Source organism: Perca fluviatilis, chromosome 17, assembly GCF_010015445.1.
Source record: "Perca fluviatilis chromosome 17, GENO_Pfluv_1.0, whole genome shotgun sequence".
NCBI lineage: Eukaryota > Metazoa > Chordata > Actinopteri > Perciformes > Percidae > Perca > Perca fluviatilis.
In genome coordinates, this window is record NC_053128.1 from 10090273 (window position 1) to 10109094 (window position 18822).

Genomic DNA, 18822 nt, shown 5'->3' on the forward strand with positions numbered 1-18822 from the left:
ATGCTGAGGCACAGAAGACTGCGCCAAAGATGATCTAGATCAACTGCTCAGACAGTGTTTCAACAGTAAGTCAGCAGAACTATTATGAACATTCTACCCCAAAAACATCTAGTGTTTGCTTTAAGGTGTGATTATTTGCATGTGCAAAAACATATTTATCTATTGGAGAAGCACAAAGTTAATTTTTAATTTCAGTCATCGGCTGCAATCGCAAGACAAACCGGAGATATTCACAAAGGTTCCCCCGTGTGATGAAATCCTTTTTGTAAAAGGCAATAGGTCTGTAACCAGCCTTCCTCCCCTTGGCAGATAAATGTCACCCAAACCTGCTATTATATTGCATAATGCACTTTTAAGGGAATTTTACATGGCCTGTGATTGATGCTATGAAATGTGAGGTGTGAAGATATGACACCCTCTGATCTCTGAAAGACAGATATTAAAGCAAACTCTCAAATGAGCCATTTCCACCCCCTTCCCTCCTTCCCTCCTTCCCTACTTTCTCTTCCTGCTGAATTGTGGCATATAAAAGGCACAGAGAGCCCTTCAGCCTTCAAAAGGAAAGTTAAGCGCTCCACATTCTTGGTGAGATTTTGAAAATGGAGCCACCTGAAGGCAATCTGTCTCCGCTGGAACCTAACTTGTCACGGTTACAGAGAGCTGTCACTTCACGGTGCCAGCGCTGATGGAGACAGACATCCATCACCCGCCGCGTTTACGAACACACTACCTGATGTCTTGCAGGCCTGCTGAACAGTATGTTTCGCCTCAGATCTGCCGAAAACTCACTCAGGCACAGCCACGAGTGCTTTTTCTTCACTTATCCCTGTCGTCTTCAGGGGGGAAAAGAAAATATAGTTCTGAAGCGATAAAGAAATAAGTCCATCAATCACTCTCAAAGCTACATCACACAGATCTCATTTAGCTGAGAAGTACTTTAATCGTTTACTTAAGAAAAAGCACCTGGTATAGAAGTATTAGCTGTAAAATACATATAAGTATCACACATTATCGTTCCTGTCACAGCTTTAAATTATAGGCTCACATTAAGGAATCAATATTGAAAATCCAAAACATTGGAGATGCATTTTTGGCGCTTAAATGTACTTGATTTGGACTTTTTAGACTTAGTTCCTAACCCGTGTGGCTTGTGCCCCCTTAAATGTATAGTAAGGGATGTTAATCCAATACACTTTTTGCCATATTTATTTATTACATTAAGCCCATCATCTTTATTTTGACTTACTTGAGGCCCCTGTCATTTCAGTTTTGATTGTGCTTTACTGGTGGATACAGAAAACATTTAATCTGAAAGGTACTATATTGTAAAAAGTGAAATGTCCATGTTTTTATTATTATTATAAAGCAGATTGAGGTGCTATATAAATACTGTGAAAGTTTTAAATCGCTCATTCCACAGAGAAATGCACACGTATTCAGAAACGGTGCCTTTAAACGAGCCGTCCATACTTCTGTACGGTTGTGATGTCACAACTATACTATAGGGTATATAGGAAGAAAAGGTGCCGCTACAGTGCCGTTACAGTCATTCCCCTGCTGCAATGAAAGGTAAATGTAAGCAAATGTAAGGTGCAGAAACACCAGAGAGTGCAGACACGCTGACCAATCAGAGCAGACTGGGCTTTTCGGGAGAGGGGCTTAAAGAGACAGGCGCTAAAACGGAGCATTTTATACAGTGTGATACAGCTATAGTCAGACATAGAGAATGATAAAAAAAAGAGTGTGTTTTTAGAACAATAAAGCATGTAAACATGTTCTAGTAGAAACCCAAAATACAAGTATCAACATGAAAATATGTATAATATGGGACAAGTATTTATCTATATTATATATATTAGAATATTATATCTTATTCAATATTTATGACTAAATAAGCTACAATCAAAGTTATGAAAAAACACATTTTGTTATTATCTACAGTATGTTGTTGCTAAACTGTGATTGGTGTACGGAGAAGTGCATGACATCAGCTGAGCCCAGCCAATAGTAACTAGTTGATTGGTAAAATGTGTTTTCAGGGCCTTTAACTTACAAATGTGCAAACAAACAATAAAATTACCACAAACTAATTGCCACATGGTGAAACTGGAACCTTGGGGCCCCTGGAGGTTCTGGGGGCATGGGGGCAGGTGTCTGCTTTGCCCGGTTGGTAATGCAGCTCTGGTTGTAGCTTCACTAAATACATCTTTTGGGAGCATCATTTTACACACGATGAAACATCGGGATGTACAGACATGACCTTGTAGCTGTTTTACGTTGACGGAAATATCCATATAACCCATTGAGCATCAAAGTCCCTTATCAAGCTAAAACAACAAACATTCTCTGGCTCCATCTTCTCCAATGGGAAGTTTTTTTCAATGTTTTATATGATTGTAAACAGAATACGTTTGGGTTTTAGACTATTGGTCGGAAAATCAGAAGCAATTTGAGGACCTCACTTTGGGGTCTGGGAACTTGTATGTTCACTATTTTCATTTTGTACATTTTTTTTTTTTTTTTAACTTTTACACTTACAGAAATAATTGATGAATCATGTGAATCATTATTAGTTCCAGCCCTATAAACAGTTAACTTCCTTCTCAAATGTAGTGAGTAAAAAGTACAAAAGTCTCCAAAAATGGAAGTACCAGAGTTGTACTAAAAGCACAGTAACCTATGTACTCATTTCTCACCAGTGAGGGATGTGGTGCTAAACGCCAGAGAAGGTTATAACAGCCGCACACACGATGCAGCCCCTCCACCTAATTACAGCAGAACAAGAGGAGACAGGGAGCATGTTAAGAATGAGCTTAATTAATGTAGCAGTAAAAAGTGGCCCTCCCTCTCCATGTCCATTCTGCTGTTCAGTATTAGTTCCACTTCAGTGCTCTCAAAGCCGGGAACAAATAGTGACTCTAATGATGGACAATACAACCCCCCCCCATCCTCCTTACAGAACCCCTCTGCTGGTCTCGGGTCAACGCCCTCCCTCCCTCCCTCCGCTCCCCAGGGACGGCAGAGCGGAGCGGGGGAGTCAACCAGTTAGACAACCATGTTAGCCCATCGCTTCAGAGAGAGCAGAAGACAACCTTGCATACTGACTTCATTAGCACTGACAAGTTTGGGGAGAGATGGGGCTTAGTGTAGAAGACTTAAGAAACGGAAGCCTCAGAGGGGGGTGGAGGTGGAGGGAGTCAGCATCTGCAGAAGTGCAATGATGCAACTCTGGTTAGTCTCTGGGCCCAAGTGTTTACTGTGGTGTGTTTGTGGGCCTCTAACTTTACAGACGGCCAGGCCTATGTGCTTCCTGCCTGGATGCTACTGTGCACAGACACACAATTATTATTAAGAAAAGGCAAAGTCACAATTCTGAGCTCATTAGGCTCTGTCAGTAAGGGCTGGGCATTAAAGTAGGGCTGCAGCTAACAATTCTTTTAATTGTGGATTAATCTGTAGCTCATTTCCGCATTAATCGATTGGTTGTCAGAAAATGATGAAAAATGTCGATGAGTGTTTCCCAAAGCCCAAGCTAGCGTCCTCAAATGTCTTGTTTTGTCCACAACTCAAAGTTATTCAGTTTCCTGTCACAGAGGAGTGAAGAAACTAGAAAATATTCACCTTTTGAGAAGCTGCAATCAAAGAAGTCAAACCAATTAGTCGATTGTCAAAATAGTTGAGGATCAATTTAATAGTTGACAACTAATCGATTCATCTTTGCAGCTCTACATCTAATTCATTATCTTATGAACCTACCATTACATTTATCAAACTAATTGTTGCAGTTGATCATGATATAGATTTTAGTTCATGTTTCCTAACCCTGCAATTTCACTGTTCATTTCTGGTACCATACGCCAACATGCAAGTTTACTTCTGTTGTTAGAAATTGCATAATTCTCAATATCAAGCCTATATCCAATATCAGCACACTCCAAAAGAGCTCGAATCCGTTGAGGGAAAAGGTCATTCAAAACGTAAGGATAATCTTGCCCGTGAGCTTCACTTCTTCGAAGAGTTTTCCTGACAGATCGCTGCACACCTGTTATCAAGCCTAATCTAGAGACAGATGTCACCTCACCTGTACATTTTTAGATTCAATAGTAGACCTAACATACTGGTATGATGGAGATTTATTTCAGAGAAAAGCCTAAGAAACAACCAGAATGTATCAAAGTTAAGAATGTGGCATATTTTTTTAATTATTCTTATTAATTGAGAAACTGTCGGATTGATAAACTGGCCAGGAATTTCTGTTTTGAAAGCTACCCCGATGTAGAAGGAATGGCATCTCATGTTTGACAAATCCGTATTGTCTCCTGGCGTTTCATCGTCTTAAACTACTCCCCATCTTTTCTCAGATGTGAGACAAATCAACAGGAGACTCCTAAAAGCAGCAGGCCTATAAAACACCGCCGCGATCCCACCAGGTGACGCGCTCACATGTCAGAGTCGGTGAAGCAGCTGCCACGTTTCACAATGCAAAACTGGAATCTTCGGAAGCAGTGATGAATTGATGCTCTTGAGAGACTACTCGTGTTCAAAAAAAATCTAATCTAAACAAAACAAAAGGAATATCACATGAAATTACGGTGTGAAAAGGTGCCATGAATGTTTTATGCCAGCCAGCCACTGACATAAAGGGTATAAATATTGTATGCAAAGAGAAAAATCCCCCGTTTGAAGTGCTGAGAGCAAAGACAGTGGGAGAGAAAGGGAGGGGAAGCAGGTAATTACTAGAGGAGCTGCACTTTGACGGATTATTATATTAAAGCAGGAGGAGGATCAACCAAACACAGCTAACCTCTGTAACAGTGCTGGTCTCCACCTATCAGTGACAGGAACATTACAACCCGAGAAGCCACTTCCACTTGACAAACTGTAACGCGGAGCACCAAATTCCCCCCGGCTGAAAAAACAACACAAACCCGGCAGCCATGAAGGCACCAAACACGGCAAACCTCCCACAGACAGGGCGGGTGAACAGCTCATTACGCGGCTTTTAGTTACTTTAGGTTCCCATTAACTTGCGCTTTTTGGAGTAAAACTTGTTACTAAACTTTCAGCAGTTTTAACGAAGTGCTGAACTCAGCGAGATTGCTGTTTTTGGCCCAATCAGGAGGATTCATGTTTTCCTTTGAACTTCTATTCCTTTGTTTGCAAAGCTGTGAGAAAATGTTCTTACGTTCTTATGAAAGCTACGATGGCCGCCACTTCAGAGAGAATCACTGAACCAAATCACTCGCGCCCTTTGGAAACCACCTGCTTTCATATCTTCATCTGCAAAAAGACACACCACTCTATTTTTCCGTAACTAAATTGCAAATGTCTCTTAATCAAATATTGCCGCCACGGGGAGAACATAAACTTTCATTATTTTGGCAAAGGTTGTGATAACTTGTTTTGGTTTAGGGTGGGGAAGGGAGCAGTCATAGAGACGTGTCGCTCGACATGTCAGTTTTTACAATTGGAAAAAAAATCCTTTTACTTTAGTGTGCAGCTAAAAGTAAAAAGCCAGGAAATCACGAAGGCTATCGCAAGGAAGATGATCGTTTTATCATTTGACGTGATTAAAAACTTAACTCAAGAAATGCTTACTAGCGTTTTCGTTCGTAGGTGCTACTTTTTTGCACTGCTCGGATGAAATCTTTGCACTAAAAAATATGAATTAACAGAGATCAGATCAACTAACAAAAAACAGTGAGTAGTTTCAGTAAATTACCATTATGTTTAAACAAGTAGTAAATCTTCTTATTGTTTTCACCCCTGCCTGTTCATTCATGGATGCTTTTTTTCCAACTGTACTCTTTAATAATCTTTCCACTATCGCTCTGCACAGGATAATGTGATAAATGATTCACTTTCTAGCAAAGCGGGAGACATCCCTTTCTTCCCCGAAAGGACTTCACTGAGTCTTGGGCCAATAAATGCCACCACTGGGTAGAGAAATGTGGAAGTTTCCCCTTTCATGAAGTGCTGTGTGTTTGGAGCTGAGCTCCCTGCTCTTTCCTCGCCCCGGGGCAGGCTATCATCTCCGGTGACACCAGAGGGAGGGCAGACCCCGCCCCGCCTCTGCCGGGGCCTGCTGATGCAAGGGGATGAGAGGAGGCTCTGCTGCTGGCGCGGTCTCTCAGGTCCAGCTCCACTTTGATCAGCGGGCCACCGACCTTTATGTCTCCGAAACAAGAAGCCGAGGCCTGAGAACACGCCGCTGAGCCTGTATCCCCTCCCTTCAGCCCTTGTTCCTTCCAAATATGAGAAAAGGGTTAATTGTATTTAACAATATGCTCTCTACCCCCCCACCACCACCACCACCCTCTCCTCCTTGATTAGAATTAGAATCACATCTGGCGCCATGTTCTGTCCCTCATTACTGCTGAATCTCATTACAAGCTGCTCCCGCGGGAAGGAGCGCGCCGGGTTTTTAAGCACACTTTTTCGCTTTCTTCCTACCGCTTGCTCATCTCATGTGCCTCGCCGCTCCTTCTCTTCTGCGTTTACATTAGCGGAAGTCCTCATCTGAGAGAATGACTGAGCACCACCACCCCTCCTCCTCCCAGAGATTGGAAATTGTTTTACAGTGCCAATTAAAGTAGGTATGTTGAATTTTTTCCAGAGTATGTATTATTCAGTGTATTATTTGTTGCACTCAAAAAAGAAGAAAAAAAAAAAAAAAAAAAAAAACTCACTAAAATAGGACTAGCAGAGTAAGTTCCACTTATTGACTTGCAATAAAAACTACACCAAAGGCTGGGAAAAATATATAGTCAACATAAGGAAAACGAGGGAGCTTATTTATGGTGCTCTACAGTCCTACTGAATAATAGAAACCTCCACATATAACCACATTTTAAACTTATTTCTTTGCATCCTCAGAATTTATTTTAGATTGAGAAAATAAAGATATCTGTAAAGTTTTGAGTCCAAAAGGTTTTACCTCAGTACATTTAAATTGATTAAAGACATGGCAAAAGCAGCTTCTCTGTAGTTTCCACTCAATAAGAGTTAGAACGTATAATCAAAACCTTTTTATTTGAACTTTTAAGATACCAATATAAAGTAATAAAATACATGAACAAAGTACATGAAATAAAAAAAAATCGTAGCAGTGATGTCTGACAAAAGTGGACCCTGCGTCAGAGTGGGAAGCTCTGAAGGACGCAGGGAAAGCCCTGAGGTTCCTCCCACCGATCACCTCTAGATCATGGGCGAGTCGCAGAGCGTGCAGGGTGCCTGCAGTATCTTCCTTATCCACTCTGGATCTGCGGGGAGAAAAAAAAAAAAACCTGGTACCGAAGGTTTCTAAATATGAAATTTTTCTAAAGACATGTTTGAATATAGCCATAACAGAACATTTATGTAACTGCCATCTATGTTTCAGAGCCCAAAAAGCTATTATTTTTACTGACAGATGAAGCCAGCAATGTTCCATGTTCCATGTCTGAAAGAGGTTTGGAGGAGCTGGGTTGATGTTGATTCTGACAAATGCCAGAACTGCTCAGAGCTGTCAGTCTGTAGCTCAGATAGGCTGGAATGACCAGAGGACTGATCCACACCTGGGATGCACGTAGCAGCCAGATGAAGCCAATCCTCAAACTAACTGCAGGAAGTACATTGTAGGCACTGGACCTCTTTGTTTGTTAGGCCAGTTACACACTGGCTGCGTGGCGTGAGCGTGGCGTTTCTGTTGCGTGTCAGCTGCGTGGGGGCTGCATGGATTTTACACACCAGAAACGTGTCTGATGATATGAAATGATAAAATGAAATACCATGTTAAACAATATACTGATTTGATTACAGCAAGGACAACGTTGGCAGTATTGACGGCAAAATAGGCTTCAGAATATTTCGTTCTGTATTGACAGGTGCAATATTAGAAAATCGATTTGTTTTTATTACATTTATATCTTAATATCAAAATTTATATCAAAACCTAGAGACTTTCAAACATCAACATGTCATTCAATAATATGTATGTGTGTCTAAACGACATATAAAAATATTTTCCTATTCTATTTTGCCTGGAAACGCTTCCAGGCAAAATAAACGCTTCTTGCGTGTCGTGTGAAAAATAGGCGTCGGTTTTATTTCTAGCAGGTTTTATTTCATGGTGCGGCTTTAGCCTCGCCTGAGACGTGCGTGTTACGCAGGCAGTGTGTAAGCTCTAACCTGTTACCATGGGAGCCGAAATAAAAACGGACACGCCACGCAGCCAGTGTGTAACCGGCCTTAGGCATTTTTTTAAAGCGCCAAACAAAGCAATGATCTATGGTTCTAAGTAGAGATGCACCAATTACAACTTTCTAGGCCGATTCCGATTGTTCATTGAGTTTGACCAGCCGATACCGATTTTAGCCGATTGTTTCCAACCACTTTACAGCACACACAAATATTTATTTTCTATCTTTTCGTTAATAGAAGATTTTACATAGAACATTTTTTGAACAGATAATCGATCGCTATACTATACATTACTCCTGGTGTGGGAAATTAACACACATTTAAAGTGCAATGTTATGCAAGAACCATTTTCTTCTTTTCACATCCAATATCCAACTCAATTTTCTTTTATATATTTAGCAAACTGAACTTCTGTATGTATGAAAACAGGTAATGGCAATACAATAATATATAAATAACAAATAAAAATAAAATAAATATAGCCTTAATGCAGTATAAAGATATTTCTCAAAACACATGCATCCCCACTAACCTGGAAAGCATTTTAAACAGTAACGTTAATACAGCATGTCGGAGGAATACAGCGTCTGTTATTTTTATTTATTTTTTTAAAACACAGCGTCTCCTAGAGCGGCCAGTGGGGCGGCAGAGGGACCACGCCGTTTGCTAACGTTAGCTTCTTGTCTCATCTGGGGTCTGATAAACAGTAAATTCATCAAAGTCAGTGTGCCCAATGCTATTTTCCAATAAACTGCTCGGTCATATTTCACGGGACCCGCGTGAGTGCGGTTTTCATGTTCCAGTTTTTCAGCCTCAGAGGGGGGAGAGAGAGAGAGAGAGAGAGAGAGAGAGAGAGGCTGACTGTTCGCCTGAGATCAGTAGAGCAGACTATGAATAATTGTGTATAATTACGACTTTATGACATTTCATAAACAGCCGACTGAGCAGCAGTGCGCCGCTGCTACATGCATATAGCGGAAACCCTGCATGTGCACGTGTGGTGCTGATGTTAATCATGCGGCGCCCGAGTGAATTTGACCGGTATAAAATCGACACGTCAGACTCACCGGCAGGTCGCCGGTCATGGCCGATGACGTGAAAATCGGCCAATTCCGGTCACGGGCCGGTCAATCGGTGCATCTCTAGTTCTAAGCCTTTCAGTATGAATCATAATACTTGATTGATGTATGAATACTGCATGTTATTGCCATCAAGATGGATCTGATTGCACCCAATGTTGCACTCATATGGTGTAAATTCATTATGTGTCATGGAATGATGTGCTGCAGGACAAATGCAGAGTTAAGATGTCAGAAAACATGTGGAATATGTCTGTTAAAGTAAGTAAATTAAGGGAATCCATGCTCAAATCCAAATTCAACATAACATTTGAGTATTGGCCAATTGAAAGATCAAACACAGTTATATGGCCTTACACAGATGATTGGACAGTGCGTTTACATGCACTTCAGTAACCTTGTTACTGTAGTGCACTATGGATGGAATCATTTAGAACACAAGGATGTATCACTATGTGTAGTGTATTGATCTTTCCTGTCATCCTGCCAGATACTTCCCCCGTCTGAAGCCTTTGTCATGCACATGCAGAAAAGCCAATTAGAAACCCGGTTACGTGTATACGTGGCAAAGAAATCGGCTTTCTCCTTCTGAAAAGTTAGTATAATGAGACAGATTTGAAATCCATGAGAATCTTTCCTTTGTGCATCTGCCCAAATGGCATGGCAACTGAATTAGGGCTGCGTACTTGTTTCAAGTACACGTTTGCTTTTGTCAAGTATAATAATGAAACTTCTCAAAATTGTTTGCATTTTACTTTTCAACTTTCTTTAAGAGTGCAACAAAACTTGAACTTTGCGACATTTGGGACAATACGACATTTGTATAACATGGGGGGAAAAAGCCTCAACCAAAAAGGACTGAGCTTTCTGACCAATGTTTCAACTGTCGAAGGCAGCCTTCATCATAAAAACAGCAGTTCATTTCTACAACCATTCATTGACAGACTCAAAATCCAAAAATGTCAAGCGAGGATCTGAGCGGCGGAGCGGGATAAAGGCCGACGTTGAAGGTGACAGGAGGAGATGGCTGATGGAGAGTGGGACTGTGAAATGGAGGAGGAGAGAGATGGAAAGTGGCGCTTACCCTCAGGCTCTGGCAGTCTGGCAATGGAATCCAGCAGGAGGCAACGTTTGAACGTCAGCGTCTGGCAGGCCTGGTATGACAACACACACCTGGAGGTGAGCGAGAGAAAGGCATTAGAGGGCTGGCTGGCTGGCTGGCAGGGACAGAGATACACACACACACACACACCCACCCACAAAAGTAGAGCAGGAACAGCACTGAGGTACAACTGACGGGCACACATTTCCCTCTCAGTGCCCACCAGAGGCACCACGTTCTCGCTAGCGAGAAGGCAGGCGAAATGTCTGACAGCCGATATTTATGAGACGATGAGAGTGGTGCATGGGTAAATATCAAAAGGTGGGAGGCTTGATTACTGCTCTGTGAAGATAAACAAACCGTCAAAGAAGACGTTTGGCATTGAGATTCAATCCATGTCCCCTCAGGCACGTTGCTGCTAAAGCTAATAAAAAAAAAAAAAAAAAAAAAACATCTTTCGTGGATTTGATTTGAACTTGTGGAGGAGAAGGATCTCTTATACCTGAGCCACATGTGGCCGTTTTCACAGATTGCTTGTCGGTGGTCTGAGAAGGGCAGCACCGCCTGACACAGGCTGCAGCGCTCCGAGAACGACTGCTTGTTCATCTTTTTCTTGATGTGACCAATCAGGACCTGAGAAAGGAGGACACACACAAAGCCAGACGGTGTAAGGGAAGGCAATCTAACTTGTGTCATGTTTGCAGAGAAGACAGCATGAATGGGAGTTTGGTGCCAATCTCATAAAGGCTGTAACTAAAGCACTAATGTCAGAGCCGATCAGCAGCTGTCGCTGTTCAAAGTCTTATCAAAAAGGGTTGGTGGATTTTCCCCAAATGCACAGGATCGTCACCTGATGGTGTACACTATACGTCATAAACAGGCATTCATTAGAGACAGAAATGGCGGAAATCATTTTAAAAAGAAAAATTCAACAGCTTCCTAAAGAGAAAAACACTTGTTCAGCGTTTTTATAAATGCAAGAACAATTTCAAAGACTTCAGCAGTTTGTTACTTTGGCATTTTGTTAAAAACAAAAAACAAAAAGCAACGAACTACGTAACTTTATCTGAACAGCAGCCACAGTGGCAATTATGAGATGCTGGTAAATGCTGAAGCCTACGCTATATGGCAAAAAGTATGTGGACACTCAAGTTTCTTTTTTATATTTTGGGCTAGACCCCTTAGTTCTAATTTAAGATCCCATGATATGGGCACTTGAACTTCCTGGGATAACCATGGTGATGTCACGCTGCACTACTGGGTGTTACTAAAAAGTTACTAAAAATGGAAAAAGTCAGAAAGTTTTCAACAACCCCGACTTTCTGCTCAGCCAATCGAATCAAACTGCCCTTCTCTACGTAACTTACAGCCCACTGGGTTACACATTTGATTGAAAGGAACTAATGAGACCATTTCATGGGACCTTTAAGGGAAATGTTAATGCTAGGGCAGCATATAATGTTCGACAACCACATACAGTTGGAATATTCTAGTGTTCCACGGACTTTTGGCCACGTACCCACTTTAATGTGCTTTAAGTGTACTTTGGCATCGTCACCATATACCCGACACAAAGTCACTCTGATCAGGGCAAAAACCAAAAAAATTGAAAGCAAAGATCACAACATTGGTGGTAAGAAGCTGAGGCGAATCGCTGAGTTTTACCTCTGAAGCTCTGTCGTTAGAGTCTCTGGCGAGGTACTCCACCAGGCCACAGGAGGGTATGCTGGTGTTCTGGGCAATCCAGGTGTTGAGGTACACCACCCCCAGCACCTTCTTCATGTTTTCTCTCATTATGTGGGTCTCTACAGCATTGATCCAAGCCTGCACCTCCTCCATCTGCTCCTCCCGATTCTCCTTCTTTACTCCGCCCGGCTCGCCTTCCTCTTTCGCGCCATCTTCTCCGTCCTTTCCGTCCTCCTCGTCTCTCACGAACACCTTGTTCTCCGTGTGCGTGGGTTTCCAGCGGTGGTCCGTGGGAGGCGTCTGTAGTGACTGGTGGAGTATTCGCACCAGAAAGAGCTTCAAACGCCACAAGTAGGGCGAGTCTACCTCCTGGATCTTTTGATCGAGTTCTTCCAGCAGCGACGCAGGGATGCACTTGTTTTTCAAAATTTGCCACCTGACGAGGTCGAGCAGGTCCGCCGTTTTGTACAAGTTCTGCGCGGGGGACTTGAGCAGCAGCGCCGCTGCCGTTTCCGACGTTTTCAAGGTCACAAAGTGAACCTGGTAGGTCCTGTTGACTGGATGATGGCCGCCGACCATACCTTGCGTGCTCGCGAGCGCAATGTACGCGCCGTTGCGGCTCACCGCGATCCCGTGTATCCTCCTCCCCGTTAGGTTTTCAGGTCGCAACATGTCCTCCTGATTGAAAATCAAAGTGTTCTCTGTGAATGTCGGCGTCAGCTTTTTTATCCACCCGTCTACAGAACACGTGTACACTGCGACGCCGTGTTGACTGATCGCCAGCGAGACCACGGGGAGCGAGTGCAGCCCGGCCACGTGAGAGTTGTGTACATTAAGTCCGGCCGGCGAAATCATGAGCAAACACCAAAAGACGTAGCAGCCTCGGGAGGCCACGATGAGACTGCAGCTGGATTTCTGGATCGGGTGGATCATCGGGACACATTTGAGGTTTTCGACGGCGATCTCGTCGCACTCCTTCCAGAGGATGACGGGGTGTCGGAGGGTGAAGTAGCCCTTCACTCCCGACAGGCTGACCGGCATGATCTTGACGGGTCCCACCTCGCTGCCGACGATCAGGCCGCTCATCCGCCGATCGGCGCTTTCATACTCCCACCACGCCAAGTCACTGGGGCGGGTCACACCAGACTCCACGATGTCATAAAACGCGACATCTGACGCACTTAAAAAGGGCAACACAAACTTCCACAAAACAAGGTCGCCGTTCTCCATTAAGACGGCGAGGAGCACCATCTCCATGTCTTTGCACGTGTTGTCCGGCTGAACCTGTTTGGTGGTGTAAACGCTCGACCACTCCATCCTCAGAGGAGTCTGCATTCGGAAGCGCCGCTGCAGCTCGTCGAAGTCCTGCAGGTTTGCCTCCGGAGGCTTGCTGTCTTTCTTGGAGTAGCCTCGCTCCTTTAGCCTCTCGCTGTACTTTTTGGTGAGATCGACTAGCATGTTCCACTCGAGACGCTTGAGGCTGTTATGAATGGTGAGTCTGTGGTCAAGCGTTAGGCAAGCGAGCAGACAGCGCCCGCTCGAGTCACAACCTAACGGAGACCAACTGGCATATTGTATTCCTTTGTGCAGTCCTATCGATGGGTTCATATCTTTGTCGGCAAGAAAAACTTGCCTTATTGTGGGGTCCGGATGCGTCGAGAACTTCTCCCTCGCTTGAGCTAGCTCTGCTGTCGGGCCCACCTTTAAAAAGACAAAAACACAGATGAAAGCAATATTTAAGAACAGGTCAGAAAGGTCAGGTCATTTCAGCATACATACCCACTTAAAGTGACTATACGTAACTTTTTAATTTTCTATCCGATGATCATAAAGGACCTCCAACAGCAAACAAGACCAACAGTGAAAAGAACGCTAATTTGATGTGGTTTTTACTACTGCCTCTGCCCGGGTCAGATTTTTTCCACATAGTCACAAAATGGTACGGCAGGTACACGGCCATACAGAGCACACACTCTGACTGGTCACAAATGTCGGTATAACGCAGGAAAAGCCTGTGTTATTGTATCCAGTCGGGTAAAGGGTAGCAGGAGATTTCTTAGGCCTTATATAGGCCTAGCTGTATTTTAATTTTATTTTAGAAGTTATGGCTTTTAGTTATGGCTGATACTGGGGCAGGACCATCACAGATAAGAAGGAAATTAAATGTTGAACAACTAAAAGCTAAAAAGGGAAAGTGAAAGATGACGGGTGAAACCCAAATCAATCTCAGTCGGGCTTTCAACAGATGGAGATAATTATAGGATTGTAAATGATTCAAAACCGACCCCGAATTGGCCCTCGGGTATGTAAGAAGTCTATTTTATTCATAATATAACTTCACAATGCGCGATGTGGCTGTACGTCAGTAGACAAAATTACGTCCCCTTTCCATTTAGCGTGGACGTTTTATTCCTTTGAGTCAGTGTTTGTGTTGGCCTACTATTTTCTTTTCCCTTGTCTCCCTGTAACGTTACTTGTGTAAAGCGTCCTTGGGTTTCATGAAATGTGCTATATTAATCTAATTTATTATTGCGTTGGTTGCTAAAACAAACTCTTAATGCTTTGGGTTCGTAAGACAGATGACGAGACTTCCAAGGTAAGCTAAGTTAGCGTATGAAACACCTGAAATGCAACGATGCATCTGTAACGTATTCTCTTATTGTAAATGAATGATTTTCTGTCTGACCAAAACATTCATCGCGTCTATGTGACCTCCCGGTAACTCTAACTCAGTAATAGAATCGACAAACTGAAAGTTACATATAGCCACTTTAACATATGAAATCATGACTTGGTTACTCAAGATAATCCACAGACCTGGTTGGGAGCATTTCCACGTTGGAACTTTTTTCTTCTACCAAACTACACCCGCCAACCTTATCACCCAGCTTTGAGCACCTCAAGCCGAGTGCCATCTAGTCCCATCACATCGGAGAAGGCAGACATCTCTACGGCCGATATCTCCAACACTGGGCAACTCGCACCACAACAATCTAGACTGATAAATAACACTACATGTAAGAGGGAAAATATGACCTTTTGATTTTGCGGTGAACGGTGCCTTTAATAAAATGCGATAGATGCAATTCTTCAGGTTTCAGGCCCCCTGCCATGGAAACACAGCACACATATGGATGGGTGATGCAGCAGTTATCATCAGACAGAATGTGGCCTCTTGGCGTGCCACCGTCGACCGCCCTCTGCTCAGTAGCCCTCCTATTTACAAGCAGTTAATCATATATATAAATGACTGCAGGAAAGCAACTTTGCCCGTCTGCCACTGGGCCTAGTGGCTTATAAAATTCCGCTCCATCCAGTATTTAATCTGCCAAGTGGATTTTTGGAGTGGAGACGAACCTATAAACAATCATGTTCACACACACCAGAGCAGCTGCACAGAGACATTGTTTTTCAGTTTCTCTTTTTATCAACATTTGTATTCCATTGCTTTAATTATCTTTTTTTTCAGTTTAGTAAATACTAAAACAACAGAACCCTCCACTGCTGCCAAATTAATAGCACACAAGTGAATAGTAGCTTGGCTGGCTTTCTGAGGCATGTTTACACAGGTTGCTTAACAAGTAGACAAATAACACTACTCCAATAGGCTCACAGATGCCATTTTGTAATTAGATATTCTTTAAACACTTGTGTTACTTATTAACAGTGGTACTACTTAAAATGTCTTGGCACTTTTGTTGCAATCAATGTCATCCAAAAACTTTGTTATACTGTCAATCAAATTAAGGACATTACAGCTGATACAGCTTTACTTTTGTAGATAAGACAGTATTTCTTCCAGTTCAGTTTTTTCAGTTTCTCACCACTGGGAATTTGGTGCAAATCTTTTTACGTAAGGAAGTGCCAACCACTTAAAAATGTAAAAAGGGTTTGTGTCTTGAGACTGGTTACTCAGTACTTATGATCCTGAGCTTCACTTTTCCATATTAGCTCAAGATTTAAATCCCCAGCCTCCACTAGAACCATGTTTTGCTTAATGTTACTTCACTTTGATGTTTACTGTGTAGAAGGATGAATGTGCAGAATTTGACTCAAAAATGCCGTTTTCACATTCATTTGCAGTTTGGGGGATCGTTTCGGAATTTAACGTAGGCTCGTTCGAGATGAACTGCGCCTCGCCTGTAAAGTGGACGAGAGCAGCCGGGGGCGGTGACAAAAATCCGCTGTCAAGTCGGACAGTTTGCAGCCGATTCCAGCAGCCTTCAGGCTGAACAGGAAGTCACAAGAACACTGTGGTCCGAGTCCGATTTAATAAAGTGTCATCAGACCCGTAAATCTGCTTGTACACAGTCTCCAGTTGTTTTTATTATGACAGAGTAGCTCTCAAAATGCTCTACATGCGATCTGTTGCTGATTTTAATTAACAACAGACTGTGGATGATCCGTAATCTGAACGGCTTTAGTCTCTCAGACTACTAAATGTAACTATCAGTCACACAACATGTGGTTTATACAGAATAAGCTTTTAAATCAGACAAATAGCAGTTAAAATATAAAAAGTTTATATAAAACCTCATCATGTTGAGTCGATTCTGAACCAATCAGCTGTTGGATCAGCTGAGAGGCCGGCGTTTCCCAGCATGCCCTGGGTCCGCCTGGGTCTTGCAGTCGGTGGAAAGCAACTGCGCTGCCTGCGTCTCAGAACTGCGGCCGCCTTGATCTCGTGAGGTTACCGTTGTCCACGTGTGTATGACGTCAGAGCAAGTCGGGATCAAGTCGGACACAAATCTAACCAGCACGCATCGCGCCGATCGCCGGTGATCGAGTCTGCGCAGATCTGGCTCATCTCGAACGAGCCTAACGTGCATCCACAATCATGACTTTGTGACATCACGTCTAGTTTGGAAGCCAATCGTGGTCCAGTATGCAACTTACACAAGCCATGTGGAAACTTGAAGCCTCCAGTGCAAATAGGAGAATTAGATAACTGAACATTGATAAATGTTCAACCATCCAATTATCCTGCCACAAATATAGCTGCCACAAATTACTGTTTGAAACAGAGTATAGTTAGTAGAGGTCTTAATACATGTCTGGATGGTTCTCATTTCACATACAGACAAACCCAGACTTTTTCACTGACTGATTATGCCTCATACGTGTTTAAGATGCTACAGTGATAAACTTGCAGTTTTTCATTTGGTGTCAACGTGACAGTTTACATATCATCAAAACCAGTGCCACTCACAGCAATCATAGATTTCACATCCCAGTAGGATACTTAAGACCTAATTAACTTAATATGGTTTAAGCTGGAGGCATTAAATGTACATCTAAAAAAAAAAAAAAAACTCAAACAGCTGTGGGTTTTAAGGAGAAAGCCTGAGGCCAGTTCATGAAAATATGGATGAATTGTGGAACTCCCCTTTAAGTGATTTAGTCTCTGACAGCTGCAGAGGGAGGGAGTGCTATATCGGCTGTTGTTTCCTGAGATGTAGCTACACGGTCTGTATTAGTCAGTAAGTTAAGTGGTCGACCACTTACACAGGCTGAGCCAACAGTCTCAATGTTTACTAGCCAAAGTTCTATCAACAGCCGCACGTCCTCTGCTTACGTGACAGTGCTACATGGGTCCATGCCTTTTCCCTTTATTACGGCGTAAACAGGTGAACATTGGTAGATAGTTACCCGCAGTTTTAACGCTTCGGTCGGGACCGGGATTGAGGTCCGGTGCAGCGTCAGGTCCTGCTTGTTGCTGTGGACATCGCACACCAGCTCCAGCAGCGACATGGAGCTGCTGGTGCACACAGCCAGGCGGTGATCCTGCGACCAGGCGAGCGGCTGCAGCCCGCTGACCGGAGACAGGAGCGGGACGACGGGGTCCCGCTTAACCGGCACGTCCGCCGGGCTGATGAGTAGATCATCCTCAGATTCTGGCTCGGTCTTGATGACTACATTTCTGGGCAGCGAAAGCGCCGAATCTGAGGGACTGGCAGCCGCCATGTTTTTTCTGCGGTGGAAGTGACGTCGGCGAGCGCGGGAGAAGAGGAAGGAGGGACTTCCTCCGCAGAGTTAAATTGTGCACTGAGTATCAAGTCAACAGCAACAAAGGTTACTTCAGGCCCCTATGGTCAGGCCTTTTTAACACTAGATGTACAGTTTTCTGCTGGTAAGGGGACTAAAAGGGATTTAAGTTAGGTGGACTCCTGTAAAGCAAATATGAGTTACTGGTAGGGCTGGGCAATATATCGATATTATATCGACATTGTGATATGAGACTGGATATCGTCTTAGTTTTTGGATAATTTTGTAATATCGTGATATGACACAAGTGTTATCTGTCCCTGGTTTTATGGCTGGATTACAGTTGAGTGATGTAATTTTTTTAATTTACCAGACTATTCTAGCTTTTCTATTATTTGCCTTTACCCACTTAGTTATTTTATACACATCAATGTTGATTATTTATCAAAAATCTCATTGTGTAAATATTATTTTGTAAGCACCAATTGTCAACCCTACAATATTGCCGCAGTATTGATATTGAGGTATTTGGTCAACAATATCGTGATATTAGATTTTTTTCAGACATTTCAATCAATTCATGCCAGATCAATACATTTCATTAAAGTTATAGCTACATGAAGCTTTCAGTCACAGAAATCCACAGAATCTCTGCGAAGACTATAAGTTAAGATTTATTCATCTCTTGTCTAATGTTTATATTTTATATATATTATATATTATATAGAGTTTAGCCGATATATTCCAGTGGTTTCCAACCCAGCCCAAGATAAACTTGTGGGGTCACAT

The 18822-nt window shown here is 42.9% G+C and overlaps 1 protein-coding gene and 1 long non-coding RNA gene across 3 annotated transcripts in view; one reads left to right on the plus strand and one right to left on the minus strand.

Annotated features, from left to right (window-relative positions):
• Positions 1–18822, plus strand: part of LOC120545223 — a 110688-nt gene that overhangs the window by 43464 nt on the left and 48402 nt on the right. Inside the window, exon 4 of one of the 2 annotated variants that reach the window (XR_005636633.1) lies at positions 10205–10331. The exons of the other annotated variant lie outside the window; for it this stretch is intronic. This is a non-coding gene — a long non-coding RNA (uncharacterized LOC120545223). Of the gene's footprint in view, positions 1–10204; positions 10332–18822 lie in introns of those variants that run through there. 2 annotated transcript variants of the gene reach the window in all.
• gtf3c4 (general transcription factor IIIC, polypeptide 4) lies at positions 6979–18017 on the minus strand. Its single transcript, XM_039779363.1, has 5 exons — positions 17698–18017; positions 12028–13749; positions 10865–10995; positions 10345–10433; positions 6979–7262 (listed from the first exon to the last, which is right to left on the minus strand). The coding sequence occupies exons 1-5, from the start codon at positions 18010–18012 to the stop codon at positions 7198–7200; spliced, it is 2322 nt and encodes a 773-aa protein (XP_039635297.1). The 5' UTR covers positions 18013–18017; the 3' UTR covers positions 6979–7197.